Consider the following 20,880-nt stretch of genomic DNA (forward strand, 5'->3'; position numbering starts at 1 on the left):
GAAGCAAGGAGAAAACCAGAAGGAAGCACGGAGGAGCTGTAAAAGCCTAAGGTACGGAGACACGCGGCGCACGCGAAGAGGACGGAGCCGGAGAGGAGGGAGGCCGAGTGCCTGGCGGGCGTTCCCTAGCGGAAAGGAGATAAAACTCCGACTGTGCTGGGCCCCTGACTGCTCTGAACCCCAGTTCTGGGCCAGACCCCGGGGACTCAGGCTCAGCCATAGGGAGCTGGGCTGTAAGTCGGAACCCCGGGGTAGCGGAGAAAGGAGGTCCCGGAGGCGCGCACACTGCCCCCAGAGAAGGGACGGTCGGCTGTGCCGCGGGATTGCCCTGACGGGAAGGAGACTGGGGCTCCAGACTGCTGTGAACGCCACCTCCAACTCCACTTCCAACTGAACTGAACCCCAATACCGGGCTCATTGTGGGAGAGCATAGACTGTTTGGCAGCAGGCGAAAATCGAGGGCACCTTTCTCTCAGAGGCGCCGGCAGCGAGCACTGAAGGACCCGCATAGGGCGGGGCTGACGGAAGCCAAAGCTGCAGGCTCCACCCTGAAACCCCGTCCCATCTGTAACTGCGAAATGCGACAACAAAATAGATCACAAACGAAAGAAATGGAGGACAAAAAGCGTCTGGATATAGAGTTCAAATCTACACTTATAAGGTTTTTCAAGAATTTCCTAGAAAAGATGGATAAGGCCTATGAGGATATGAAAAGAGATCAACTAGAATTAATAAGGAGTCAACAAGAAATGATAAGGGATCAACAAGAAATAAAGAATACATTGTCTGAAATAAAAAATATTATACAGAGTCCTAAAAACAGAAGGGAAGATCGCAAGAATCAAGTCAAAGATTTGGAACATAAAGAGCCAGAAGACACTCCTCCACAGAAGCTAGAAGGCAAGAGAATCCAGAAAATTGAAGATAATGTAAGAAACCTCTGGGACAACTTCAAGCGAACCAACATCAGAATTATGGGGGTTCCAGAAGATGAGAGAGAGCAAGATATCGAAAACATACTGAAAGAAATAGTGACAGAAAACTTCCCCCACCTGGTGAAAGAATTTGACTTACAAGTCCAGGAAGCGCACAGAACTCCAAACAAAAGGAATCCAAAGAGGACCACACCGAGACACATCATTATTAAAATTCCAAGAGCAAAAGATAAAGAGAGAATATTAAAAGAAGCAAGAGCAAAGAAGGTAGTAACTTATAAAGGAGCACCTATACGATTGTCAGCTGACTTCTCAACAGAAACCATGCAGGCCAGAAGGGAATGGCAAGAAATATTCAAGGTGATGAATAGCAAGAACCTACAGCCAAAAATAAGCTACCCAGCAAAGCTATCATTCAGAATCGAAGGCCAGATAAAGAGCTTCACTAATAAAAAAAAGCTAAAGGAGTTCATCACCACCAAACCAGAATTATATGAATTGCTGAAGGGGGTTCTTTCAGAAGAGAAAGTAAACAAAGATAAAAATTATGAACAACAAATACGTAATTATCAACAAGTGAATCTAAAAACCAAGGAAATTAAAAAAAATCTGATGAACAATATTAACTGTTGAATATAATAGAATCAGAGGTATGGAAGGGGACTGAACTGACGATTCTTGGGGAAAAGGGGAGAGGGGGGCGTGGGAAGAGACTGAACATAAACTGTGCACCTATGGACGAGGACAATGGGGAGAGGGGAAAGGGCAGAGGGTGGGGTGGGAACCTGGTGGAGGAGAGCAATGGTGGGGGGGGGGGAAGGAACATTTGTAATAATATGAAAAATAAAAACTTATTAAAAAAAAAAGATTTGCCAAGCAATTAATTGAATTAAGGCATAGGATAACTGGTGAGTAAATTCCTTGGTATTCTGGCACTTACTGAATAGTTCCACACTGAGAGTCTGTTAATATACTGAAATGCAGCTTCCTTGAAAGCAGGCTCCCTATCTTTTTCTCCACAGACTTTCCCATGGCTTTTAGTCCTATGCATTACATTTAGCAAAACTTTAAGTTAATACTACTTTTCAAAACCTAAAAATATTCCAACTATCAATACTATTTGAATGAGTCTATGATCTTTTGATCATTTTTTAATAATCTGTAACTTTTGGATGGTTCAACCTTTTCATCTTTTATTTTCTAAAGCTTATTTCAGTGGGGGATGTAGAGGGGTGAATCCCAATTAGTGGTAGAGTAACCATTAGGTGGTTCAACCTTTTCAAAAAATCTATTATTATAAATATAATTCGCTTATTGTAGAAATTTTTGAAAATACAGATAAGTTTAAAAAAAGAGAGCAAGCCCATCTAATAAAAGAGTAATATGCAAATTAACCATCACTCCGATACACCATTAGCCATGCCCACCATCCACGTCCACCATCCACACCCACCAGCCAATCAGAGATAGAGTATGCAAATTAACCACAACCAAGATGGCTACGGACACAGAGAGCAGGAGGAGGCTTGGGTTTCCCTGGCAATGGAGGAAGCCAAGCTTTCCACACACCCTGGTAGGTCCAGGCCTCCACTCAAGGGTACAAAGTTTTAATTATAGAAGATACATAAATTCCAACAGAAATGGCTGCTGCAGGGGGGGTGAACAGGAGGCTTGGCTCCACTCAAGGCTACAAAGTTTCAATTTGTAGAAGATAAACAAACCCCAGATACCAGAGCCTCTGCTTGGGTTGCCAGGGGGCATGGCTGGCCTGCAAACCACAACAGGACCCTCGCCCAGGCTGCCCCACACCCCAAGGGAACCCTCACATTGATCTAGGACACCCTTCAGGGCAAACCAGCTGGCCCCCACCGTGCACCAGGACTCTATCCTATCTCATAAAAGAGTAATATGCAGATTGACCATCACTCCAACACAAAAGATGGCTGCCCCCATGTGGTCAAAGATCCTGCCCCCAAGTGGACACAAGATGGCCACCACAAGATGACCAGCAGGGGAGGGCAGTTGGGAGGCACCAGGCCTGCAAGGGAGGGCAGTTGAGAGGGACCAGGCCAACAAGAGAAGGCAGTTGGGGGTGATCAACCCTGCAGGGGAGTTCAGTTAGGAGTGACCAGGCCAGCAGAGGAGGGAAGATGGGAGCAAACAGACTGGCAGGGGAGCAGTTAGACATCAATCAGGCTAGCATGGAAGTGATTAGGGGGTGATCAGGCTGGCAGGCAGAAGCAGGATCAGGTCTAAACAGGCAGTCAGACATCCCTCAAGGGGTCCCAGATTGGAGAAGGTGCAGGCTGGGCTGAAGGACAACCCCCCCCCCCCCGCACCCCCCTCCCTGCTGTGCACGAATTTCATGCACTGGGCTTCTAGTCTATAATTCCATATTCAAATATAATCATTGTTGACATGAATATGCCCTTCCATTCTTTTTTTATGTAAATGGTTATGATGAAATTATTTTTTTAATTGATTTCAGAGAGGAAGGGAGTGGGAAAAACAGAAACATCATGGTGACAGAGAATTATTGATCAGCTCCCTCTTGCAAGCCTCCCACTTGGATCAAGCCCACAACCTGGGCATGTGCCTAACCGGAAATTGAACTGTGACCTCCTGGTTCATAGTTCCACTGAGTCATGCCGGATGGGCGAAATTCTTTTTTTTTTTTTTTTTAAATATAATGGTATGTTACTTATATCAACTATTTAAGAAAACTAAAAATGTTTCAATTTTAAAAACCTTCCATTCTACATGTCTAAGAGCACTCTTGCATGTGTTAATATACTATGCATGTATATTAAAATTTACTATAACCAGATCTGTAAAATATAGCACTGCTGAATGTCAATTTTTCAATTAAAAATTTTTTTAATGTTTTAATTTGCTACTTTTTAATATCTCAAGCCATACCAAACACATAACACTAAGATTCAAATATAGGTATAGTTTTTTTAAGTAATTTAATTTTATATATCAATAAATACCAGTGCATGAAATCTGTGTACTGGGGGGCGGGGGGAGTCCCCCAGCCTGGCCTGTGCCCTGTCACAGTGCAGGAGCCCTGCGATCCATCACCACAAAGAGGTAGGCCCCGCCCACCCATCAGGGATTCCTTGATGGATTGCCCCAAAGAGGCAGGTTGGAGCCAGGGGAGGCCTGCAGACCCCGGGGCAGGCCATGGCGAAGGCCTACAGAGGCCCCCACCATGGCCCTGCCCACCCATGCCTGCTGCGCACGCAACCTCTGGCTGATCAGTCGTTACGTGTGAGGGCATCCTGGCCATTGGCATATTACTCTTTTATTAGTATAGATGGAGGAAACTGACAAGGCTTTACCAACAACAAACAACTCAGGTCTAATTTTTCATAAATAAGAAACAAAAGTAAAAAAATAAACAACAAATTGCATCTTCACATAATTGGTTCAATTCCTGGTACCATTCTCTATAACGAGATTTAATTATTTAGAAAAACGTTAAAGTATGTAGATTACCTACCTGTAAGATCTTCCTTTGTTTTATCTACTTCAGTTAATTGAGTGTATATTTGGTTTCTTTCTCCTTCTAGGGTTTTTAAAGAAGCCTTTAACTTCAAAGATGGGGGAAGAAAAAAAGCAACATTAATCTCAATATACCTTCCCAGACTTTTGAAGCTCTTTTATCACTTTGAGAAATTATTGCCTAAAATATACTAATTAACAATACAGCTTCCATCTTAGAAAGTTAGCAAAGTCATCCATAGTTATAAATTTCAGGACAGGAAATAAGATCAGAGATGGATGCTTAAACTGTGGCTACTCTCATTTTATTTATTTGCAACACATAAGGTTTTTCAATTTTTATTTATTGATTTTAGAGAAAGGAAGGGAGGGGAGAGAGAGAGAAAGAAAAAAATGTCAGTTTGTTATTCCACTTATTTATGCATTCACTGGTTGATTCTTGTATGTGCTCTGACAGGGGATTGAACCCAAAACCTTGGCATATAGGTTTGATGTTCTAACCCAGTGTTTCTCAACCTTTCTAATGCCACGATCCTCTAATACAGTTCCTCATGTGTGGTGACCCCGAACCATAAAATTGCTTTCGTTGCTACTTCACAACTGTAATTTTGCTACTGTTAATAAATTGTAATGTAAATATCTGTGTTTTCCAATGGTCTGAGATTCTAAAGCAGCGGTTCTCAACCTGTAGCAACCCTCAGGTTGAGAAGTGCTAGCAGGGTCACCTAAGGCCATCGGAAAACACAGATATTTACATTATGATTCATAACAGTAACAAAATTATAGTTATGAAGTAGCAATGAAAATTATTTCATGTTTGGGGGTCACCACAACATGAGGAACTGTATTAAAGGGTCATGGCAGTAGAAAGTGTGGGAGGCAACCAGTCAATGTGTCTCTCTCACAGGATGTCTCTTTCTCTTTCTCTTCCCTTCCTCCCTCCCTTCCACTCTCTCTGGAAATCAATGAGAAAAGTATCCTTGGGTGAGGATTTAAAAAAAAAAAAAGGCTCTTGGGCAATACAGATAGGAAAATACTGAGACCAGAGGAAGAGAAATGCTCAACGAGAGATGAAAGAAAACAGAGTAAACATTTTTAATATATGCAGACTTTTAAAAATTTGTTATAATAAAGTCTAAAAATTAACAATATGAATTTCTAAAGTTATTATGAAAAAGAAAAAAGCAACTGATAAAGATAATTGTGACACTACTGAAAATTCTGATCACTTATAACTATAAAATGGACTTTAAAAATAGTTACTAAAGATATATGAGTTTAATTTATGTTCTATTTTCTTTCTTTTTTATATTTATGTAGTAATGCAAACCTTAGCAGCATGAATCAACTTCCTCAAAGCCCCTTTTGGTTCATTATCTATTATAAAAAACAAAAACATAACAATAAATTAGGGGGGTAAAAGCACTGCCACAAGAGAGATCTAAATGATTTTATTAATTCACTCAATCAGAGCCTCATAATTCCTCTTTTTGCTACAATAATGGATTTGGTATAAGGCGGAATAACCTTGAACCTGCTGGTAGAAAGTTAAACAGTAAAAGCACTGATAGTACCATAATATCAATTAACAAGGTTATTCATCATTAACTCCAAGAAAAAAGTTGCAGTTCTATAGTCTGGACTATTCTTTGGTTCCTTCTCCATATAAAATATGACTGCAATTTTTCTCCAAATTAAAACAACATTAAACAAGCATAAGTTTTCTCATTAGAAACATTTATTTCTTACAAAATAAAGCAGAACAGAAAAAGTACAAACAATACTGTATGTATTTACTTTGGAAGTATAATTTTCCTCCAAAACATTGTGATCAAGAAAATTTTTAATCATACCTTCTTAATAAATTTTTTAATTATGCAGGGGTAAAGAGAGAGAAAAGAGAAAGGATACAAAAGTCAAAAAATTATTATTAGTGGAAATTAGATTGGTTATACATAAGACCTCTCTGCACTCCTTTGCAACTTCTTATAAATCTACTATTATGTCAAAATACAAAAAAAAAAAATTGAAGTCAGCGGGATTAGTTGAGAATACAGTGAGTAACTGGTGATCATAACTTTTTCTTGAGTTTAGAGACTGCAAGTAACAATACTAATAATTATTTGGGATGGCCAGGTTAAAGTACTATCACCATCCTAACTATCTAAAAACATAAAATAAAATAAAAAATAAGAGTGTCCTAAGGTATTTATTTATTAGAGGCCTGATGCACAAAATTCATGCAAAAGTCGGCCTTCCCTCCCCTGGCTGCCAGCACTGGCTTCCCTCTGGCACCCGGGACCCGGGCTTCCCTCTCAGCTCTGGCTTTGTCTGGAAGGATATCCAGAAGGTCGTTCAGTTGTACTAATTAGCATATTATGCTTTTATTATTATAGAAGATATAACACTCACTTTTCAAACTACTTACCCAACCATTTGATTAGCTTACAGTGCAGGGGAAAACAGGCATTGAAATGATTATGAAACAATGTGGCTATAATGACAGTATGTACAATAAATTAAAAAAAAAAAAAAAAAGAGTAAGGAGGCTGTCTGTCTGAGGAATTGGAGAAAGATTTAGTGAAAAGGCAATATTGTAGCTGTAGGTTAATAATAAGGAATGGTGAGAAAGGGACAGAGTATTAAAGAAAGTTGAAAAGATGGAGCAAAGGACAAGTGAACATGGTGAAAATGGGGAAATACAAGAGCTAGTCATCATTTTTAGCATGAGGAGAGGTGATTTAATACCTGAAAGTGCATCATTTTCTGACTCGCTCTTCATTCCCAACTCCAAGTTATCATCTGTTATGTCTTCTCCAAGTACAGCAGCCCAATCTTGCATTTTTAGCAAGCGTTCAGTCAGAGACTTGACATTTAGCAAAGGGAGGAAAAAAAGAGAGGGTCATGCTAATAATTTACAATTTCTGAATGTATACTTAACAGTTTAAAAATCAATGCACATAAGTAACAGTACATGAGCTCTTTTTCTCCAGCAGGTATTGGAAAAACCTAATATTTATTGACAATTAAATTCTAAACATTAAAAACCAATTCAATTCTTTACAATGGTCCATTTTTGCTAACTATATCACATGACTACAAAGTGACAAAACAGCACATCATGGCTCAGTGGTTGGGCATAGACCTATGAACCAGGAGGTCACAGTTCAATTCAAGCATATGCCCAGGTTGTGGGCTCAATCCCCAGTAGGGGGCATGCAGGAGGCAACCAACCAATGATTCTCTCTCATCATTGATGTTTCTCTCTCTCCCCCTCACCCTCTCTTAAATCAATAAAGATATATTTTAAAAATAAAGTGACAATCTGAAACCGGTTTGGCTCAGTGGATAGAGCATCGGTCTGTGGGCTGGAGAGTCCCAGGTTCGATTCCGGTCAAGGGCATGTACCTTGGTTGCGGGTACATCCCCAGTGGGGGGTGTGCAGGAGGCAGCTGGTCGATATGTCTCTCTCATTGATGTTTCTAGCTCTCTGTCCCTCTCCTTTCCTCTCTGTAAAAAATCAATAAAATATATTTTTAAAATAAAAAATAAAAAAATAAAATAAAGTGACAAAACATTTTCTTATATAACATTTCTCAAATGCCACAAATAAGTCTGGCCATTTATGAGAGAGTAAATTTTGTGTGAAGTCACACACATCTGCAAAGTGAAGTACATGATATATGAAAAGATCATATTTCACATATTCAGTTTACTAAAGTAAGCAACTAGCTGGGGAATACAACTGACAAAAAGAAAAAGAAATTATGCCCAGCCAGTGCAGTTCAGGGGTTGAGCATCAATCTATGAACCAGGAGAATGGTTCAATTCCCGGTCTGGGCATATGCCCGGGTTATGGACTTGATCCCCAGTGTAGGGCATGCAGGAGGCATCTAATCAATGATTTTCTCTTATCATTGATTCTTCTCTCTCTCTCTTTCTCTCCTTTCCTCTCTGAAATCAATAAAAAATATATATATAATAAAAAGAAAAAGGAATTACTAGAGAGAATCTGAATTGTAGCATTTCAACAATACTTTTTGCATTTTCTTGAAAGGTTTTCTAGCACTATGAATAATAAAATGTATTTCTGTGAAAGTTCCCACCTAAAATTCCATCCTGCCCTATAATTTACATCTTTCAATCAAATTCCTGAGAGTTCTAAGCACAAATAACATGGATTATATTTTTTAGTAGAGTGTGAGATTAGCATCTCATTTTTGTTTTGTTCTTTTTTCTTTTTCATTTTGTTTTGTTTAGGAAGAATTCCAAGCCATTTAGTAGATAAAATTTGGGAGGATAAGGGAGGGTAAAACAATATGCAAAATTATGAATACAACTCCTATAGATGGAATCTTAAAAACATTCTTAGTAGCAACATAAACAGTACAAATGTATAGCTTTCAAGATGATATCATGCACTTCACTATTAGATTATAAAATGTTCGTTTTATTTCTTATTACTTAACTTGTGGCTCGGTGCACAAAATTCATGCATGGAGGTGGGATTCCCTCAGCCCAGCCTGCACCCTCTCCAATAGGAGACCCTTTGGGGGATGTCCGATAGGGCCTAAACCGGCAGATAGGCATCCCTCTCACAATCTGGGACTGCTGGCTCCTAAACACTCACCTGGCTGCCTGCCTGATCATCCCTAACTTCCTCTGCCTGATTGCCCCTAAACCCTCTGCCTGCCTGCCTGCCTGACCGCCCCTAACTTCTCTGCCTGCCTGATCACCCATAACTGCCCTCCCCTGCTAGCCCAATCTCACCCCCAACTACCCTCCTCTGTCAGCCTGGTTGCCCCCAACTGCCCTACCCTGCTGGCCTGATCTCACCCCAACGGCCCTCCCTTGCTGGCATGATCTTGCCCCAATAGCCCTCCTTTGCCAGCCTGATCTCACCAACAGCCCTCCCCTACTGGGGTTACCTCACCCTCAACTGCTCTCCCCTGCCAGCTAATTTGGTTCTGACTGGTCGGTTTCTATGCCAGTCAGCATCTCCGGGCCTATCTCCAGCCTGATCAGAGAGGCAGGGCTGATCAGCAGCCCCGTGGAGGCCCAGAGAGAAACAGAGGTGCAGCTGCTGGCAAAGCCTAGAGAAAGAGAGAGGCAACGGCTGATCAACAGCTGCCACCGAAGCTATGGATCAGATCCTGCTTCTCTCTTTGGGCCTCTCTCTGGGCCTGATCCACAGCCCCCTCGGCTTTCGGTGCCGGGTCACTGTGCCTGCAGGCGGCAATCAGTGCTGGGTCACTGCAGCAACCCAGCACTGACTGAAGGATTGATTTCTGGTGTTCGGGCGAGCCTTTGGTCGTTTTGGATGTTACAGACCCTGGCTCTTATATATATATATATATATATATATATATATATATATATATATATATATATATATATATATATATAGATACTCACACCCGAGTATCTCTTTATAGCTTGAAAGCATAAGATTTAAATGAGCAGGCAGAAAAAGGGGGTAGGAGAAGGAGACAAGTTTCAGTTAGATTTATATCTTTAAAAGTATTCATCTCTGTGATAATCAAAGTATCCAAAATATTCAGCCAATATATACAACTTCATCTGTCAATTTCTAACATTCTTTCTAACCCTATCAACAGAAACAGATGGCATTCTAAAGACAAATTATTTTTCTTTCTTCATTTAATACCTACGCTAAAATAAGGAGAGGGAAAGGGGACAAACAGAATGTTGAGATATATCATAGATATATATTTGTTGTAATCTTTGCTGCCAAAAAAAGCATTTGACAGCAAAGATGACAACACTGCTACAAATTGATATATATGCCAAAAAAGTAAATATCCTCAAATTGGCCAAATGGTCAAAATAAAAACTGCTACTACTAGGCCAGTGCAGCTCAGTGGTTGAGAGTCAACCTATGAACCAGAAAATCATGGTTGAATTCCAGTCAGGGCACATGCCTGGGTTGCAGGCTTGATCCCCAGTTGGGGGCCTGCAGGAGGCAGCCAATCAATTATTCTTTCTCATCGTTGGTGTTGCTATGTCTCTCCCTGCCTCTCTAAAATCAATAAAGAACATATATAAAAATAAAAATAAATAAATAGCCGGGACCGGTTTGGCTCAGTGGATAGAGTGTCGGCCTGCAGACTGAAAGGTCCCGGGTTCGATTCCCGGCAAGGGCATGTACCTTGGTTGCGGGCACATCCCCAGTAGGGGTTGTGCAAGAGGCAGCTGATCGATGATTCTCTCTCATCGATGTTTCTAACTCTCTATCTCTCTCTTCCTCTCTGTGAAAAATCAATAAAATATATTTTTAAATAAATAAATAAATAAATAAATAAATAAATAAATAAATAAATGTGTGTGGGTATGTGTATTTTTTTTTTAACTGCTAAAAATAAAAATTTTCGAATTTCAGAATTAGTACAGAATTCTAGCTAATTTAGCCACTAAAACCAGCAGGGCCATTTACCTTGATCTGATTTTCTTTATCACATAGAACTTGTTTTGCATGTACTCTGGAGTCTTCAAATGTTATTTTCTGTTTATTAAGTTCACTCACTTGTTCTTTCCATTCTTCAGCTTCTTGTAAAAGCTAAAAATCAAACCCCACATAAAAAAAGAAAAACTCATATTACATTATCATACTTTTATATATATTTAACTGTATCATTAATAGTTATTATGCAATGCCATGTGCTGCTAAGAAGGGAGGAAAAAGAAAAAAATGGATGGGATGAAGGAGGGAGGGAAGGACAGGAGTAGAAAAGGAAGAGTGGCTCCTGTTTCAAAAAACTCTCAATAGTAAAATAAGATACATAACCATCTACAAGTAATTAACAAAATAAATCTATACCAAATGAAGTTTCTGAGATATACATGTTAGATTAGGTCACTTCTTACCGCTCCTTATATCTCATACTATATCTTACATGTATTAAAATTTATCCTACACAAGAGACACAAAATATGGGAGACTGTCCTGCTCTTGTGCTCTCCAGGAAAAGCCTTTTCTTGCTCCTCGAATGGGTCAGTCATCAGTATGCCCAGAAGATTTATAAATACAAAGTTGAAGAGTACCTATACAGTACAAACCTGTTTCTGGCTTTCCTGAAGTTGGGAATTTTCACTCAAAGCATCTTTTATAGCTATCTTAAGTCGATCTTCATTCATTTTAAATATTTTGAAGGTTGTTTTGGCCTATGTAAAATACAACATATAAAGTTACAACAATTAGTTTATACAATAGTTATTTTTTACCCATATTCCCTAAAACATGGAATTAAAATAAAAAATAAAAACGTGTCAATATTAATAGACGAGGCAGCATAGTATAGGAGAAAAAAAGTCTGACCTAGAATCAGGATCCAGTCATGGCTCCCACATAACTAGCTATGTGGCTTTAAACCTTGATTTAACCTCTTAAAATTTTCTATGTACTGTTTTTGTAGTTTAATTAGCTTTTTAAAATGTTTTTATTGATTTAGAGGGAGAGGGAGAAAGAGAGAAATATCAATGTGAGAAACATCAATCAGTTGCCTCCTGCAGGCCCCGACTGGGGATGAAGGCTACAATCCAGCATATGCCTGGACCAGGAATGTAACAGGCAACCTTTTTATGCACTGGACGATGTCCAACCAATTGAGCCTCACCAGCCAAGGCAGTTTAATTAGCTTTTTATTATCTGTTCTTCTCTTACAAGTTTTTTCTGTCTATTTTAACTACTAATGTAAGTGCCTATCATCTACAACAGTGACCAGTACCTAGAAATAGCTCAAAAAAATAAGCTTCCCAGGCCTGACCAGTTTGGCTCAGTGGATAGAACGTAGGCCTATAGACTGAAGGGTCCCAGGTTTGATTCGGGTCAAGAGCATGTACCTTGGTTGCAGGCACATCCCCAGTAGGGGGTGTGCAGGAGGAAGCTGATCAATGTTTCTCTCTCATTGATGTTTCTAATTCTCTATCCCTCTCCCTTCCTCCTGTTTAAAAAAAAAAAAAAAAAAAATCAATAAAATATGTTGTTTTTTTAAAAAACTTTCCTGAGGTACCTTGTATAAAACATATATTTCTAAGACCCCTATATCTCAAATTCTAATATTATATCTTATTTTTTAATTATAATAGTAGTAGGAACATTAAAATTATTTCCAAAAGCAACAGACCTATTAGACCAGTGGTCGGCAAAGTCATTAGTCAACAGAGCCAAATATCAACAGTACAATGATTGAAATTTCTTTTGAGAGTCAAATTTTTTAAACTTAAACTTCTTCTAACAGCACTTCTTCAAAATAGACTCGCCCAGGCCATGGTATTTTGTGGAAGAGCCACACTCAAGAGGCCATAAAGCCGCATGTAACTCGAGAGCCACAGTTTGCCGACCAACTTACTTCAGCTACTTGTGATTTGAGTGATTTTGATTCATCTTCTAAGGACTGTATCCTTTTTGAAATATCCTCCATCTGGAAAGACAGTATCAATCAATAAACAAGCATTTACTAAACTCCTCTAGTTTCCAAGATGCGAGATACATTAGATATATTGTTAACAAGTTTTCCTCAAACAACTGAGAGCTCAAATTAAGAAATCTCCTCAGCCATTTGCTTAAAGAAATCTTAAATGAAAGTTACATAACAGTCTTTTATCTTTAATGTTTCATGACATTTAAGTTTAAATAGGCTCCAGAAAAGTCCACTAATATTGTATCATAATAATCTCATACACATCAAGATCTTAAGAAAGATTTTAAAATAGAGTAACAAATAAAGGAAAGTTAAAATGTTCTTAACATACTTTTTGAGTGATAAAATCCACTATGTATGTGATTATTCAAACTAAACTATTTATGTGAGCTACTTTTTTAGTGCATATAAAAAATTTTCACAAGAGATAGAACACCTAAACTGTTACCTCACACAACAATTTCAAAACTACAACTAAAAGACAAAACATCTATCACCCAGAACCACGGGAAAGTTGGCTGAGTGGAAGTTCTACAACTAGAAGGAAAGAGAAAAGAGCATTGAGACGTGCACCAGCGCTGAAAAGCTGAGGTACAGAGGTGTGCGAATCGGGCTGGCAGCGCATGTCTGGGTGCACTGCTTTCTTCAGCCCAAAGGGAGATAAGCTCCTGATTACTCTGAACTCCAGTTTCTGGGGAGACGCTGGGGACCCAAACTCCTATGGGGAGAAGCTGGACTGTCTGGCATCAGGTTGGAAAGTGAGGGTAACTATCTTGCAAAGGTGTACCCCCCAATCATTGTTTACTGCGCTGGGGCACGAAAACGCAGAGACAGCTGACTGGCCGCCATCGCTGTTTGCCATGCCCTAGCCTAGTGACTCCGAGACCCTGTCCCACACAATCTACAAACCCACCCAAGCTCCACACAGTGGCTTTTGCATATAAATCGTCTGCCCTATCACAGCTTAACCTAACAAACTACAGCTCTGGTCAGACAGCTGCAAAACCTCCAAACCCCAAGCAAAGAGAAGAAAACTGTAGTTCTTACTGTAGCTCCTGTTGGGTGGCCTCAGACAAAGCCGCCCTACCAACTCAGGGAAGCAGCAAAAATGTGGAGACAAAGTAACAGATCACAAATGAAAAAAATGTAGGGGGGGGAAAAACAAACAAAAAAAAAGCCACGATTGGATATAGAATTCAAAGCCAAAGGATTTTCAAGAATTTCCTAGAAAAGGCTGATAAATTTACCCAGACCCTTGAGGATATGAAAAAGGACCACCTAAAAATTAAACATACACTGACTGAAATAAAAAATATTATACAGAGACCCAACAGCAGACTAGAGGAATGCAAGAATGAAGTCAAAGATTTTAAATATAAAGCAGTAAAAAAACACTCAACCTGGGAAAGAAAAAAGAAAAAAGGATCCAAAAAGTTGTAGATAGTATAAGAAGTCTCTGGGACAACTTCAAGTGTACCAACATCAGAATTCTGGGGGTGTCAGAAGAAGAGAGAGAGCAAGAACTGAAAACCTATTTGAAGAAATAATGACTGAAAACTTCCCCCACCTGGTAAAAGAAATAGACTTAGAAGTCCAGGAAGTGCACAGAACCCCAAACAAAAGGAATCCAAAGAGGACCACACCAAGACACATCATAATTAAAATTCCAAGAGCAAAAGACAATGAGAGAATCTTGAAAGCAGCAAGAGAAAAACAGTTAATTACATACAAGGGAGCACCCATACAATTGTCAGCTGATTTCGGAACAGAAACTTTATAGGCCAGACGGGAGTGGCAAGAAATATTCAAAGTGATGAATAGCAAGAACCTACAACCAAGATTACTCTACACAGAAAGTTATCATTCAGAATTGAAGGTCAGATAAAGAGTGTCACAGATAAGAAAAAGCTAAAGGAGTTCATCACCACCAAACCAGTATTATATGAAATGCTGAAAGGTATTCTTTAAGAAGAGGAAGACAAAGAAAAAAGTAAAGATAAAAATTATGAACAACAAATACGTATCTATCAACAAGTGAATCTAAAAATCAAGTGAATTAAAAATCTGAGGAACAGAATAAACTGGTGAACATAATAGAATTAGGGACATAGAATGGAAGTGGATTGATAATTCTCAGGGGAAAGAGGTGTGGGGGGTATGGGAAGAGAATGGACAAAAATTGTACACCTATGGATGAGGAAAATGGGGGGTGATGTAAGGGCAGAGTGTGGAGTGGGAACTAGGTGGAGGGGGGGAGAAAAAGGAGAAACAATTGTAATAATCTGAACAATAAAGATTAAATTTAAAAAAAAAATTCTATAAGAATATGCAAGAGCCCTAGCCAGTTTGGCCCAGTGGATAAAGCATTGACCTGCAGACTAAAAGGTCCCAGGTTCAATTCTGGTCAAGGGCACATGCCTGGGTTGTGGGCTCAATATCCAGTAGGGGGTGTGCAGGAAGCAGCTGATCAATGAGTCTCTCTCACTATTGATTTTTCTCTCTCCCCCTCCCTTCCTCTCTGAAATCAATAAAAATATATATATTTTTAAAAAGTCATAATCGTCCTAAAAAAAAAAATATATATATATATATATAAAATAAACTTAACAAGGTAATGATAGGCCCAGTGCACAAAACTTGTGCATGAGGGGGAGGGAATGTCCCTCAGACCAGCCTGCACTCTCTCCAATCTGGGACCCCTCGATGGATGTCCGATTTCCCTTTCACAATCCAGGACTGCTGGCTCCAACCACTCACCTATTTGATTGCCCCTAACCACTTCTGCCTGCCAGCCTAATCACCCTGTAACCACTCCCCTGCCAGACTGATCAATGCCTAACTGCTCTCCTGCCAGCCTCATTGCCCCTAACTGCCCTCCCCTATAGCCTGGTCTCCCCTAACTGCCCTCCCCTGCAGGCTGGTCACCCCCAACTGCCCTCTCCTGCTGGCCTTATCGCCCACAATTGCCCTCCCCTGCCGGCCATCTTGTGGCAGCTATCTTTGACCACATGGGAGTGGCCATTTTGTGTGTTGGGGTGATGGTAAATTGGCATATTACCTCTTTATTATATAGGATGGCAACCTCTAGCAAATGAAAAGAATTAGTAGATCTGAAAATTTACACTCTCTACTTTACAACCTTATGTATTCTTTACATTTTTTACAGTGTATACAATTCTTTAAATCAGTGCTTTTTCAACCAGTATGCTATAAGGATTTTTAAAACATGCAATACCTGGCTAGTCAGGGACACTGACCTCTTTTCCTTTAGATTGTCAAATTAAAAAATGACAACAGCAAACACAACAATAACCAACCAATGTGAATGAGTCAAAATTATACCTTTTTTTTTTTTTTTTTTGGTCAGATAGGCAAAAAATATATTTAGAGTGGCCCAGAATTTTAGTAATTAATTTATGTGTGCTATGAAATGAAAAAGGTTGAAAAGAGCTGCTTTAAATGATAGAATTTTTTAATGCAATAACTTTCTTCTATCTACAGTCTCCTCAAAAACAGAAGCCTTACCAATTCATCTTGTTCAGAATGCTTAGATTTCTCGTCCTTTAGCTCCTTTTCTAGAAAGTCTATTTCATCCTCAAATTCAGATTTGGAACTGTTCAGCTTTTCACAGATTGCCTAAAAGAGGAAGTCAACTTTATAAGACAGACCTAGGAATTTCTGGTTAGGGTAAATCAGATCATTATAATAAAGCACATATATTGAAAGTTCAATACATTTAGTTTATATATTTGTTCATTTTCATGAGACTGAAATAATAGCCATTCTAGCAGGGGTTAGCAAATGTTTTGTATAGTGCCAGAGAGTAAGTATTTCAGGCTTGCAGGCCCTGTAGTCACTGTCCCAACTACTCAACTATGCCTATGTAATGAGAAAGCAAAGGCAACACATAAATGAATAAGCATGGCTATGTTCCAATAAAATTTTATTTACAAAAAACAGGTGGGAAGCCCAGAGTCTAGTTTGCCAACTTCTGCGCTAAAGCATTATAAAAGCGAAAATGAGGAATAAATCAGATTTAATAAAATTAAAGACATAATAAAATGTGAAATTAATTTAAAAACCAATCAAGATTGTTTCATAATAATAATCTACATTGAATTAAGACATATTTTCTGTGACCTTTAAATTTGCAATGATTAGTTGTTGGATTATTCTAATTGGATATTAAATGCTATAATAAACATACCTCTGATGTTTGTGATTCTTCAACAAACTTGTTAAAAAATAAACAAACCAAAAATTTAAAGAATTTAATGTAGGCCCAAATAAAAGCAGAACAAGTACATACTAAGTTATAGTGGCTTAAGACTTATTTATATATATTTCCCCAAATTTGACTATTTCATTATAAGAATTCTCTTACTTAAATCAAAATTACCATTTCATTTTTATTTTATATACCAACCCAACCATCAGATTTTTTAAGTTGCATCATGTTAGTTTATATTCAATTTAGCAATCTTGAAAATAAATATTTTAATTGCTAAAATCAGACATTAATTTATTCATTTTAAACAAGCGATTGTTCATTTTAACACTCACTTGTTCATTTTTAAATGAGTGATTATTCATTTTAAAATAAAACTTCAGCTAATCTTATTGCTAGATTAAGTAAGTTCAATATCTTGAGAATAAATTGGTGTTTTATTTTATCCACAATATCACTAAACTTGAGGCCTTTGCCCTCCAGCTTTTTAAGGTTTTTTTTTAAGCATGCTAAATGCAGTTCAAATTTCTTTTAGTATATGTGCTGCCGAAGCGAGCACAAATGCCGTTCAAATTTCTTTAGTCAAACTAGAACAACAGCTAAAAGAGAGGGTCAACAAAATATAACTATTTCAACAAGTTCTTAAGAACATTAATAGGTTACAAGTGAAGAAAGAAAAGTTTTAAAAATGTCTTTCATTTGGAATCCAATTTGTAAGTTACTTTAGACTTCAGTAGGAAATTCTGGATCATTATCCACATACTTTCTGATGTGGATAATGATCCACTGATTTACAGACATCAGTGATTGAGAACTGCCCCAGTTGGACTGACTGAACATGTACACCAAAGATAGAAAGTCTATTGTTTCCACTTTAATATTAGTAAGCTTTTTATAAAACTTCCACTTCAAAACAGTAGTAAGGCACTCCCATTACCTAAGGTAATCAATCTGTTGGAGTTTAGCCAAGGGACAAATTATGATACCTTCCTTCCTATTTAAGCAAAGTAATATCAATATATGGCTTCCAACTATGCATATGTCTTCCAAACTCTATTATTAGTGACATTATGCTGACATCTTGAAATTGGTCACGGTCAGAGTATTTACACAATACTTAGGAAATGCTACAAATAAGGGCTTCTGCATTTTAGATATCCAGTTGCTAAATATTTATCAGCGCTCCACTGCTTACAACATAAATCTTTGGTCTAATTCTAGTCACTCCTAATATACTGGGAATGAAGTAAAAGCAAGCACAACCAAAATTTACTAATTTTATTGTTACCAACTATGCCTAAAATTATGAAAATCAATGCTATTTTTTTCCTTCTGGAGCAAAAAAGTAAAAAGAAAGAGAGAAAGAGAGAAAGAGAGAAAGAGAGGAAGGAAGGAAGGAAGGAAGGAAGGAAGGAAGGAAGGAAGGAAGGGAGGGAGGGAGGGAGGGAGGGAGGGAGGGAGGGAGGGAGGGAGGGAGGGAGGGAGGGAGGCAGGGAGGGAGGGAGGCAGGGAGGGAGGGAGGCAGGGAGGGAGGGAGGCAGGGAGGGAGGGAGGCAGGAAAGAAAAAGAAGGAAGGAAGGAAGGAAGGAAGGAAGGAAGGAAGGAAGGAAGGAAGGAAGGAAGGAAGGGAAAAGAAAAGAAAAGAAAAGAAAAGAAAAGAAAAGAAAAGAAAAGAAAAGAAAAGAAAAGAAAAGAAAAGAAAAGAAAAGAAAAGAAAAAAGAAAAGAAAAGAAAAGAAAAGAAAAGAAAAGAAAAGAGAAAAAGGTCACTTTTAATACATTTCCTAGAAATAATGAATAAAGAGAAAAGAAAAGAAAAAGGTCACTTTTAATACATTTCCTAGGAATGATGAATAAAGACCTCCTATAACACCCTAGGTTTCAGTGAACTGACACCTCACTCAAAACAAGTTTGCAACAATAGTTCAAATATTTTATGCTACTTATTAATATTCTATTTCCTAAATCTTTTTAAAGTTTAACATCTAAGATGCTCTTTTGTATTTCCTTTCAAATTGTTTTGAAATGATACATTTCATTTAAAGTTTATGCTATTCCACCAGCTTTTATAATTATACTATTTATTTTTACCTCCAAATTTTGAGCTTCTGTTGACTCCTTCTCAGAACTGAAATCCTTTAATGACTCTAAGCCTTCATACTGAAAGAAATCAACACAGTAAGTAAAAACTACACATTTTATCTGGGTAGGCATCTAAGAAACAGACAGAATCTAGTTTCTCATGTATGTTAAATTTATTTGGATTTACTAAACTTTAAATTTGACTAATATAACAAACAAAGCTAGGGCAGCAAACACATCACAATCCATTAGCTTGGACAACAAATGGCAGAACTTTACACTTAAGGCTATCCAAAGTCTACCTATTCATTAGAGAGAAATTTATACCAAGTGTCTATCAGAACTTTTCACTTGTAATTCAAATCTAACAACAAATAAAGCAAATAGGGAATATAAAATGTTTTAAATATAAAGAAAACAACCAAGAACAATGTAAAATAGGACAATGAAATGTACAATGCTACAGGATTTAGTAAAATGCACTTACTCCAATGATTTTTTTAAAAGTATATTAAGATGCCTCGTTACTACAGTAGGTAGCATGTCAGTCTCATAAAAAGTAAATTAAATGAAGATCCAGGTTGTTTTGGATCAACCTTCTTGCTAAGAACAAGAAAAAGAGCTGGACGAAAATAACAAAAGACAAGATACGTCTGAAGGCCTTAGAGAGTTATCAAAATAGTGAGAATGTTGACAGGAAACAAAATAATCAGAAAAACAAGCCCAGCTGGAGTGGCACGGTGGTTGACATCAACCTATGAGCCAAGAGGTCACTGTTTGATTCCCAGTCAGGGCATATGACTGGGTTGTGGGCTCAATCACCAGTGTAGTTTGTCCAGGAGACAGCCAATCAATGATTCTCTATCATCTTTGATATTTCTATCTCTCTCTCCTTCTCCCTTCCTCTCTGAAATCAATAAAATGTATTTTTTTAAAAAGCTATGCAAGATCTCAACTCAAAGATGTATAAAACAGTATGGAAAGGATTACAAAAAGGCATAAGTAGAGGGATATACCATAATCCATTCACAAGAACACAACATTGTAAAATCTCCAAATTGATCTATATATTTAATGCAATCTTAATCAAATTCCTAGAGCAGGCTATGTGCATGTTTAAACAGATTAAATGATTTCAAATTTATATTAGTATAAAAAGGCAAAAATGCCAAGGCAGCCAAGACAATCTTGAAGAACAAACTTAAAAGTGGTATCAAGATGTTATAAATGCCCTTACTGGTTTTGCTCAGTTGTTACAGCATCAGCCCATAGATTGAAGGGTCTCGGGTTCAATTCCCAGGCAACGCCACATACTCCAGCTGCCAGTTCAATCCCTGGCCTCCTTAGGGGCACGTGCTCCATAGGTAACCAATCTATGACCTATCTCTCTCTCTCTCTCTCTCTCTCTCTCTCTCTCTGTCCTTCCCTCCATTCCTCCTCCCTCCCTCCCTCCCACATCTCTAAAAAACCATGGGGGAAAAATATCCTCCAGTGAGGATTAAAAAATACAAAGACTTGTTATAAAAACACAATAGATTTAAAAAGCGTGGTTGGCATGAGAATAAAAAAATATATAGTCCAACAAGATAGAAGCTATAGAAACAGACTCAGATATATAGTCACTTAAGAAGATGACACCACAGAACAAAAGGAAATGATGGTATTTTCAATAAATAGTACTGATTAAT

The 20,880-nt window shown here is 38.2% G+C and overlaps 1 protein-coding gene and 1 pseudogene across 11 annotated transcripts in view; one reads left to right on the forward strand and one right to left on the reverse strand.

The window, feature by feature from the left end:
• LOC311620775 (neurofilament light polypeptide-like) overlaps positions 1–20,880 on the forward strand; it is a 1,158,328-nt pseudogene that overhangs the window by 815,640 nt on the left and 321,808 nt on the right. The window lies entirely within an intron of this gene.
• MIA2 (MIA SH3 domain ER export factor 2) overlaps positions 1–20,880 on the reverse strand; it is a 95,866-nt gene that overhangs the window by 29,702 nt on the left and 45,284 nt on the right. For 6 of the 10 annotated variants that reach the window (XM_084867170.1, XM_084867173.1, XM_084867179.1 and 3 more), the window contains 9 exons: positions 19,202–19,270; positions 17,091–17,117; positions 16,409–16,519; positions 12,812–12,883; positions 11,520–11,624; positions 10,897–11,019; positions 7,191–7,308; positions 5,773–5,819; positions 4,441–4,531 (listed from right to left, as the gene is read on the reverse strand). In XM_084867170.1, coding sequence (XP_084723296.1) covers positions 4,441–4,531; positions 5,773–5,819; positions 7,191–7,308; positions 10,897–11,019; positions 11,520–11,624; positions 12,812–12,883; positions 16,409–16,519; positions 17,091–17,117; positions 19,202–19,270 — 763 coding nt within the window. The remainder of the gene's footprint in view (positions 1–4,440; positions 4,532–5,772; positions 5,820–7,190; positions 7,309–10,896; positions 11,020–11,519; positions 11,625–12,811; positions 12,884–16,408; positions 16,520–17,090; positions 17,118–19,201; positions 19,271–20,880) is intronic. The other 4 variants (XM_084867171.1, XM_084867176.1, XM_084867178.1 and 1 more) reach the window with 1 other exon arrangement.

This window comes from Pipistrellus hanaki (genome assembly GCF_964339955.1).
Source record: "Pipistrellus hanaki genome assembly, chromosome: 1".
Taxonomy (NCBI): Eukaryota; Metazoa; Chordata; class Mammalia; order Chiroptera; family Vespertilionidae; genus Pipistrellus; species Pipistrellus hanaki.